This window comes from Gastrolobium bilobum, unplaced genomic scaffold, assembly GCF_033153095.1.
Source record: "Gastrolobium bilobum isolate Gb01-03AN ecotype WA unplaced genomic scaffold, APGP_CSIRO_Gbil_v1 utg5066, whole genome shotgun sequence".
Lineage (NCBI taxonomy): Eukaryota > Viridiplantae > Streptophyta > Magnoliopsida > Fabales > Fabaceae > Gastrolobium > Gastrolobium bilobum.
The window spans coordinates 191,170-201,478 of record NW_026896494.1 but is presented as its reverse complement, the minus strand read 5'-3'; the positions used below and the strand labels follow the sequence as shown (position 1 = coordinate 201,478).

At 35.9% G+C, this 10,309-nt stretch overlaps 1 protein-coding gene across 2 annotated transcripts; it reads left to right on the top strand.

The window, feature by feature from the left end:
* Positions 1-495: 495 nt before the first annotated feature.
* On the top strand, positions 496-7,963 carry LOC133300027 (uncharacterized). 2 transcript variants are annotated; one of them, XM_061499515.1, is made up of 7 exons: positions 496-910; positions 1,402-1,547; positions 1,656-1,696; positions 1,788-2,347; positions 5,767-5,856; positions 6,892-6,954; positions 7,564-7,963. In XM_061499515.1, exons 1-7 carry the CDS (start codon positions 857-859, stop codon positions 7,618-7,620), a joined length of 1,011 nt encoding a protein of 336 aa, XP_061355499.1. In that variant the 5' UTR covers positions 496-856; the 3' UTR covers positions 7,621-7,963. The 2 variants fall into 2 exon arrangements, with proteins under 2 accessions (XP_061355499.1, XP_061355500.1); XM_061499516.1 differs by having other exon boundaries at positions 1,656-1,693; positions 7,564-7,959.
* Positions 7,964-10,309: the final 2,346 nt, after the last annotated feature.

Here is a 10,309-nt window from a genome sequence, read left to right as displayed (position 1 = left end):
AATTTTGCATCAGATAAAATAATACTATCCTATATTTGGTGATGTACGTTATAAACTGGATAAGATAAAAATGAACACTATCTTTTACTTAAAAATATATTATATTTATCAAAATTTATTACGACTAATTTTCAGAGAAATAAAAGTTCTGGGACTTAAGGAAAAACCTCACAATCGTTATGAACGTTCAATAATTAAAAAAATAAGTTTGCAGCTTTATGCGAATATAGTCATATCATATGCACTATTTTAAAAAAATTATTACACATATATTTGTAAATATAAATTTACACATACTATTTTAGCTTATACGTCTTCTCCTCATAACTTCTTTATTACTCGTCGACCCAAGAACATTTTTTGGGATGGAAACCACATTTCGGCCCATAATCTTAGACTGGGCTTTCTCATAGCCCAAAACACGAGACCTATCAAACAATAACGCACAAGTTTGGCTCCACCACCAATGTCTGCTGATCAGACGGTCCTGGTTCGATCAAGTAGCCACCATAATCCCTGCGCACAGCACCACTATCACCTCGGGACTCCACCGTTTCCACTTCAACGCGAATTCACCGAGCGCTTTCACCTGCGCTATAACCCTCTCTCTCTCTCTCTCTCTCTCAAATTGGAAGCCGAATCCTACACTTGAATCTCCGAAACGCGTTTCTGTTCTCTATCGAAAGAAGGTGTTGTTCTCTATCTCTGCACCGAGTCGCGGCAATGGGATTAGGGTTAGGGTAGCTCTTCGCGATTCTCGATCATTTTTGTTGATGCCTCGCGTGCGAGTTGGTGTATTCTTGTCGTGGCAGTAGAAGTTTTTGCTCATTGATAATTTAGGTTTTTGGTTATCGATATGTCCAATACTTCGAGGGGTCGAGTTACCATTACTCTTGGGCGGAGCGGTCAGGTAGTTTGAAATCTCTTCTAAATTTTTTATTCTTTTTCTTTAGTTTCGAGATTGTAGTTTGCGCTTTCTATTCAAGGAACTTCTTTATGTGCTTTGTGCTACTTTGTTTTCGCGGTATTTGACTTGTTTCTACTTGCTTGATCAAATAATGGACAACCATTTCGATTTTATTATTTACCATCGCGGCAATTATCAATGAATATGACATTTTGTTTGTCTTTTAGTTTCTGTTTGTTTTCCAATAAAATATACATGTTACAAATGGTCTCTTATGTCATTGACATCCAGTTCTACGTTATGCATAACTTTGTTTGTACTGTTACTCTTTTGTTAATTTTATTTTTTGGGAAAAAAGGAACGTAATAAAATTTTCAATTTTCGCCACTCCTTACGTTTTGAGCATTGGAATGTCGAGTTTTTTGGTTCTGGTTTATGATGAATGGGATATGTGGATTCATGTCAATGACCTGCTATTGTGCACTGGAGTTTAGGTTGTGAAGAGGGATATATCTGCTGCAGATGTTTCTTTTTCTTCTTCTGTTCACTCAGCTGGGACTAAGCGTTCTATAAGAGACAGAATTGGAAATAATGCAGATAGTTCCATGTGGCATGGAAATGGACTCAGCAGCAGTAAACGGTGTGTTTGTGGTTTCTTTCTTACAGAGGCAGAATAGGCTGCCTGTTTTTTCTGTATGATTCAATTAATAGTAGCTTTCATTAATTATTTTGTTCTTATTCTCTGCAGGCAGCGAGGAGATATGAGCGTGCAAAATGGGCTGGATGGTAGTAAGCTCCCTCAGCTGTGAATTTACCCTTGCATTTTTATGTTACTCAATGGTTTCTATATTTTTAATCACATTTTTCTTAATTTACTTAGATGGCCGTATTGGCAAAGATGATCTCCGGTTGAAGCTCATGCAAAAAAGTGCTTTTAGGCGGGCTGAGAGCAATGGCAATAAGAGACAAATGGACCTCCGTGAAAAACTGTCAAAGGCAGTTCACCCTCCGACGAACAGTGTTAATTCAAAGCAGCACGTACCTGAACCGAGGGAAACAAGCTTGCTGAGGCAAATTCCCTCAGCTAGAAGTTCTGATGAATTAATGCGTGTAGAATCCATGAGAAGCTCATACTCTCCTTGGACATTGGATCATATTAGGCGAAGATCACCAGATGGGTTTCCAAGTACTTCCCAGGTGATTTCTCCCTCAAGAAATGTCGAAGACCTACGTAGAAGGCCATTAAACAGGACATTTGATGGCGTCAGATCAGTTTCATATGTAACTAGGGATGTTCTTGAAGCTTCGAGGCCTCCAACAACTGCAACTGCATCATTCATGTCACGCCCCACGATATCCACATTGCCTCCGGTAACTGCTAAGCCTCATCTTGGCCAACTTCCTCCATCAAGCAGTGTTGCTCAAAGGGCTTCATATGTGGTGAATGTTACTTATCTTCTGACCTCCAGATCCTCCTTTTTCTCAATTCTTCTTTTTGGTGTTACTTGGTGAAACATTTCTCATGACCATCTGATGGATATATTGTTTGATTCTGTTATGCCCTTTTGGCCACACCATGCATTAGGAATTGTTTATAAAGATATAGCTTATTGACATGAGAGTATTCCCGAAATGTACCACTTTGGGAACTGTTATTGGAGGCTTGATATTTATAAATTCTGGATGTTTAATCATATCTTATAATTCAATGTGGTGTGTGTGAATTTCTCTGCAATTTGCGTATTGTGATAGTTCAGAAGCTTGCTTTCTTGTAATCCTAGTTTCCAATGAAAAGTGAGTGCTTGAGTGACTTAAACTAGTTTTGTAAAATTGAGTCACATTATTTAACTTGTTACAGTATACCAAATGTTTTAAAATTTCACTTTCAATAATTTGAATAGCTGAATGTGAACGTGTTTTTCCTCTGTATTTGACCTAGAGTAGTCAATAGCGGCATATAGTGTCACTATTGTGCTGTGGCGGAGTGTCGCAGCTTCTGGTTGCTACAGTGATTTCATAGCGTCACATAGATAGTGTCAAAAATTGTTGCTGGATTGCAGAGGATGGTGCCATTCTGCCATCAACTGGCAAAAATCCTATTGTGCCCCTTCCTTTCTTCCATCACTAAGCCATTTTTTAGGGTTACTTTAATGATTGCACATCCTCTTCTACTTCAGAACCAATTTAGCGTTAGAAACCCTTTACCTTCAACAAAACCCACTTGCCCATCTCCCTCAATCTTAAGCGCACATGTTTTCCGTTGCTCTTCTGGACAGCCGTGCATTTTTCGGCCATGGTCATCACTTCAGTTTGCTGTTCCTGTGCTGACCTTCCTCTGTTAGCCTCTGTTCACACTTCACAGTGCTGTGCTGTCCTTCATCTGGAATGTTTCTGCCTTCCTCTGTCCTGTTCAGGTCTTCCTCTTCTCAGTTCACAGAGCTTGTGGTATGGTGTAATTGTCCCAATCAGTATTATTATCTCCCTACTTTTTACCGAAGTATCTATGTTAAAAGTTGATGACCCTTTTGCTACTAACTTGTTAGTTATGCCTTAGATTAATGATGATTGTGTATTTGCATTATATCTCTTATCATCGGTCTAATGGCCATCCTGCTATAACTCTAGCAACCATCCGATAATAGTTTTTTTGGGTTCAGCCACTCCGCCCACTATGCAGGATTGACTACTATGATTTGGCCTCAAAAACTGACTGTGGATGGTCTACTAGCCTAAAGTTGAAGTAGCTGTTTTGATCATGATCAGTTGATTTTAGATGTTCCTCTAAAAGTTTCTTTCTTGGTCTTTACACCAATGGGAATTGAAGCTTAAATATGATAATCTGATTCTGGGGCACTAAATCCGGTGATGGTTATAGTTCAGTCCCCTTCTTGAAGAAATAATGGTCAAACAATTGATTGTATTGTATTGCATTGTTCTCTTGCTAGAATGTTGGTTTAGTTATGAATGCCTCTGTAAGTGATGAGTTGCCTGGCTTGGACAAGATAATTGGTTCTGTTAATTTCATGAGAATTGGTTTTGTTATTCATTATGTGGGCATTGTGGTGATTCAGAGGAATGACAACATAAACTTAAGACGAGTTTATTTGCAGATCATGATTAGTTTCTATTTTACTCGTGTTCCACCTTTTTAATCTTTTTTTCAGATCGGTCCAATTTTTTGAACTTAAGGATGATGTTCTATTTATCCGTGTTGGTGTAACTTTTCATTTACAACCTCCACATGATTCCAATGGTTTAATATTTGATGCTTATCAATAATGTCCATGTATACTACTATATAAAGGTCATGTTTACTTTTTTATTCCTTAAAACTCACTTATCCTGTTACAGTCACTGACATGGAGGGAAATAATGTCATTTCAATACCCACCACCTTACACTTCTATACAGTAGGAAAATGCATGCTAGTTTCTCAGTCAATATTATATTTAAATAAAAATTAAAGATATAGGTGTTCAATACTTCAATTTAAAAGAAGAAAGAGAAATTACACCTATGTACATGCATGCAAAGACTCTAGTTTGCCTCAAGAAGGATATTCTGGACATTTAGGGTATGTTTGGATGGAGTAGTTCAAAGCGGAATGGTGGGGAGGGAAAAATTTTCATTTTAAGTTGATGTTGTCCTTATTTAAGACTTTCTTAAAAGAGAGGAATAAAATTCAAGCTTATCATGTAACCTTGATCCCATATTCAATTTATAAAACATAATAATTTTCTAAGCTCAAATGAAAAAGTTAACCTTCTTCCTCTCCCTCCAAAGTAATGTTTGTAGGTATCAGGTCTTCTGTTGTGATTTTTCTTTTTCTTCAACCAAATTATAATCTTATAATCACTAGAATACTTGTAAAGATCTTACGGAAATTGGTAATAGTAGTAGTGGTTGTCATGTTCTTTACTTTCTTTATGCTAACTAAGAGCTTTTGAGTATGTGAATCTAGCTACTCTGCTGAGATGGTAATTGACTATTGTTTCTTGGCCTTAGCAGTTTATAGTAGGGTTGGAAATTTCTTGCTCTACAGGTAATCACAACTGTGAACAGCATATATGGGTTTTGGTAATAAAAAGGCTCAACTCACTAGACATTGAGTTGAATCTGGGCTGAACCCTACAACCCGAAATTGATCTATTCATTTAAATGGGTATATAGTTTACCCTTTTTAGTATTTGCATCTGAAATGACTATTTTTCCGTAGTCCATAAAAATTTAAAATTGTAGTGAATGAGAAAACCTAAATTCATAATTTTAGACTGATAGAAATTGCACAAACGTTAAACTTTTCTCCATTTTGTTACTTTTTTCAATTGCCATCTTCTGTTGTGGGTTGCTTATCATCCATGTAGTAGGACTCTCTGACTTTATGACTATGGTATATGAATATTTTGGCTATTTATTCTAAGCTTGTTTCTAAGTTTGACTTTATTGTGTTATGAACTTTGATTGAATATTTGATAATCTGAAAGTAAATCAATTAAATGAGCAGGGTCAGAGTCAACCATTTTACAATAGATGAAACGAGTGGTGTTAAGCATCTTAAATTTGTTGTATGTTGATGCTGGTTTTGACATGCTTGATTTGTGCGTTTTCCTATTGGTTTCACAATTTAACAATTGGAGCAACATTATCTTAGTTAATAATGTTATCTGGACATTAAAGTTCTGAACTACCTGAAGTTTATGTAAATTTATGTCATATTTATTATCAGTCTCTATGAATTGATCTTGGACGATTGTGGTGTAAAACTAAGGCAGATAAATTTCCACTTCCCTTGTTAATTTATCTGGACAGATTATCTTAGAAGTTCATCCTGACATGTGGCTTGGCTGGTTATCATGTAGGGTGACGAACAGCAATCACATCAAACTGTTGATGACCTGTTATCTGCACTCGGACTAGGAAAATATGCCATCCTCTTCAAGGCTGAGGAAGTATGTATCTCATTTATTTATGTAAATGATAAATTACATTGTCCTGGTATGTATATATATATATATATATTTTAAATTGTGGATTTGTGTCATGATTTGTTTAATGAAATGTCAAAATCATTTACTCATTAGTTGATACAGGAATTCTTGCCTGGAAAATGATTGGAGAAGACTATTTATAATCAAGGGAACCTTTGATTGTTTGATCCTCTGATAGTTTTAAGTAGTATCTTGCCATTTGACTTAATTCTTGCTTTTTGTTTCAGTTAGTTTGGATTTTTTTATGTTGATGGATGGATGAATTTTACTGTGCTCTCTCTGTCCTGTTTCCATGTTTGTGAAAATATGTTTCGAGAAATTAGTGACTTGTGTAATGTTTAATATAGTGATGACATGACTGAGATTGTTAGTTCTTCAAATTGGTTACATATTAGTTTTAGATTAAACCTAGGGTTTACATAATTGAATTTTATTGTTATATGGCATCTGTAGTGTTAAACTCTAAGCATTAACAAATTTTGCTTTAATGTTTGGCTTAGTTTTATAGAAGGCTTTTAAAAATGAATGTTAACAGGAGGAAAAATGTTAACCGATGAAACATTGCTTAAAAAGAATCATGCTTGTATTTTGTAATCACTTTTAATACCTTTATTCTCTTCTTCCTTAGGTTGGCATTCAACCCCACCTGAGGTAGGAATGTTGCCCATATTAGAACATATCTCTTCAATAACGGTGTTGGAAACTTCTTATTCTCCTGCAATAATTGATAAGATTTTAGCCTCAATTGACAATTACAAAGTTCGATACTCTCATACTGAACTTGATATAGATAAAATCGTGGTGTTTGTTTGTGTGGAGTGCTAAAGTGATCATATATTTTCTAATGACATTATCATATAGTAGTGCATAAGTAGGAATTAGTTACATATTAAAATAATGTATGATTTTGACAAATTGTTATATGTTCTTGCTATGAATTAGGTTATTTCTAATTTGGCACTGGCAGTTATCTTATACACTGGTATGTCCATGCAGGTGGATATGACTGCATTGAAGCAGATGGGGGAAAATGACCTCAAAGAGCTTGGAATTCCTATGGTAATTTTCTTTCTTTTCATTTGTGGCATATGTTCAGGTATTGTTCAATGAGGCTTCCAGTTTTAATTGAATATTACACCATATAGTGTCTCAGATGCGATTTAACATGTCTTGTCCTGTACCATCCATCTCCCACTTGTTGGTTCCATTTCAACTATAATTTACAGTTAAATTGTGTTTAATTTTGTATCAACAAATTCTCTTTCACTTGTTTATTTATTGCTGTTTTGCTGAAAGACAGGATTTTTCCTCGTACTTACACATTTAGCCAGTGAATATGTTTTTTAAATCTTACACGGTCTAAGAAAGTCTACCAAAAATGCATGAAAGTTCATTTCTCAGTCAAGACTAAATTTATCCTGTAAATTTTGCAATCTGAACCTTATGAAAGTTGATAGTTTAGGTATTCTGCTTGTCTTTATTTCTTGTTCTTGCTGCTTTCACTTTTTATGTTCTTGTGACTTTACTCCAACAGTGGCCCGTAACAAGAAGGACAAGATTAAGACGAGGGTGTGTGTGTACCCAAAAAATGTGTGTTATTCATGTGCATGTCCTGAGGACAATGTTTATATGGTGTTATCTGTCTTATGGAGGCTGCTTGGGTTGCAGGGTCCAAGGAAAAAAATTCTTCTCGCTCTCTTACCTCGTACCAAACGTCAACAGTGATTGCTATCTATCCTGCTTGATACCGAAACTGACACTTGGTTAAATCACCAGGTTTTTTTTTGTTTTTTTATTTTTATTTTGAGTGATGGTAAAGTACACATCTGAGAATTCTTACAGTGTAACATGCTTTCTCCCGTATGGGGTTCAAGCTTCCCTTGTATCCACTGTCGCATTTTGCATTCAAGAACGAGTATCGATTAAATTTTTTTCTAGGTGGAAATATTGATCTGTAATATATTATGTCTATGGTTTTCCCTTTTATTTTTATCGAAAGAAATAGGAAATGGGATGAATTTATCCCGAGCCAATGTTTATCGATAGGTAACATTTTCTATACGAAAGTGCTTTGCATTGAGCAAAGTTTCGTTGTGTGGGCAAAATGTGTTGGATCTTTTTTCTTTCTTTAGAAAATGTTTGTTACACGTTATAAAATTATTTTTCATGTGGTTTCTAGAATAAATGTCTTGCTTGTCTTTTTAGGTGCGTTACATGTTACGGCACTATATAAAATTTAGTGCGTTCTTGAATTCGATTGGGAAAGATTTGGATATAGCACCGCGTTCTATAAATATAAAATTTGTATAGTGCACTTGATAAACTATAAATATAGATCATATTAGTCATTTGTGCACCGAATGCATTAGTTGCTAAGATGCTTTGTATAAACAACGTTTTTGTTGAGGAAGATTAGTGTGAAAGGCATTTGTGACTTTTTATGGTTAGGGTGAAATTTTGGTATTTCTAAATACCAATGTCTTTATTGTTAAATTTAACGGATTTGGATTCAGTTAATTGCCCTAGCTGTTCGGTTACTTTTGTATGCGTTAAGCACTTGAACTGCTGCTTTAGCAAAATGCAATTTCAAAAACTGTTCTGTGCTTTGTACAATTGGCTCCTCTCGTCGTGCTTTATTTTGCTTATATTTTTTTAGGCTATGAATTTGGGCAAGTTTATTTTTCTTGAAAAATCTTTTTTTAAATTGCTTAAGAAAGAGGGCTTGGGTTAATAGGAATTTCCATTGATTCACTTAAAAAGTTGCATGCTGCCATGATTAGAATGGGTGAGCTACCTCAGGTTTTACTCTAATAGGAACAAAGCCATTGATAGTTTGTTTTCTTTATTTGTTTTTGTAGAAAATTAGGATTAAAACCTTTCTGTTTTTATTTAGGATACAATCATGTTCTTGATTTATAGTCTATTAATTAGAGATTTAATTTTCTGTTAATAGGGATTTGAGTTTTTTTTTTTCATTTACTCTTGTATATATAGCCAGCGTACATCAAATTGTATCAATTTAGAAAATCCTTTTTTATTTATTACAATATGGTATTAGAACGAGTTCATTCCTACCCTAGATCAACCATCCTTAAGGCTGAAATCAGTGTTCTCATACCGTACAAACACCATCCAACCAACTTGATCACAACTCTACAGGCCTCAAATCGAGAAGGTGATGTGGCCATTCAACTTAGAAAGCTTCGACGAGTTGACCGTCGCCAGACCCACTGCTGTTTGATTGCCCACTGCCTCCACATGTGCGGCCTTTCTCTGGTGCGTGTGGTCCACGCACCACCGTATTGGCCCTTTTTACCGTTGCAACTTTCCTAGAACCACTCGTCGACTACTCCTCTACCTGTTCAGTGGTCAGATTTGTGAAGGAATAACTTTATTTTTGGGTCTACAGTCAAACCCTCTTTCTTCATTCATGGCTTCCTCACTCAATTCTACCGCTTTCCCATCTGCCCCCAATACTCAATCCTCTGGAGACAACTTAGTCATGCAAATCACTAGTCACTGGTTGAATGGTAAGAATTTCCTGCAATTGTTTCAGTTTGTTAAGTTGGTCATCCGGGCAAAGGGTAAGATGGGTTATCTCGATGGGAAGACAAAACAACCTGCCAACTCTTGATTATAAAGATTGGGAGATTGATAACTCCTTGGTAATAGTGTGGCTGCTCAATTCCATAGAACCCCAGATCACCCAAACCTATTTGTTTCTAGACACCTCCAAGGAGATTTGGGATGTTGTTTAGCAAAATTAGTCTGATATAGAGAATACTTCTCAAGTATTTGAACTAAAAAATATTTCAGGTGCTCGATGGTTCATTATCCCTCTAGAGCTTTACTATTTACTTTAATTCGTAGTGATATATGGGGCCCAACCCGACTAAAGAATATTTCAGGTGCTTGATGGTTCATTACATTCATTGATGATCACTCTCAGGTTTGTTGGGTATACCTTTTAAAGGATAAGTCTGATGCTGCATCAATTTTCAAAAAATTTCATGCCATGGTCCAAACTCAATTCCAATATGCTATATGAATTCTTCATACAAACAATGGCAAAGAGTATTTCAACTCTGTTTTTGGGGAATATCTCTCTTAATATGGCATTCTTCACCAAAGCTCATGTCCTGACACACCCCAACAAAATGGAGTCTCTAAAAGAAAAAATCGACATCTCCTTGAAGTTGCTCGAGCTCTTATGTTTACTATGAGTGTCCCTACATACCTTTGGGGGGAAGTTATCGTCACTGCCTTGTATCTTATCAATCGAATTCCTTCTTGTATTCTCAACTTTCAATCTCCTGTTTCTAGCCTTTTTCGCACCTTCCCCTCCTTCCAAGGCATCTCCTCCCTACCTCCCAAGCTTTTTGGTTATGTCGTGTTTGTCCATATTCCCTCTCAT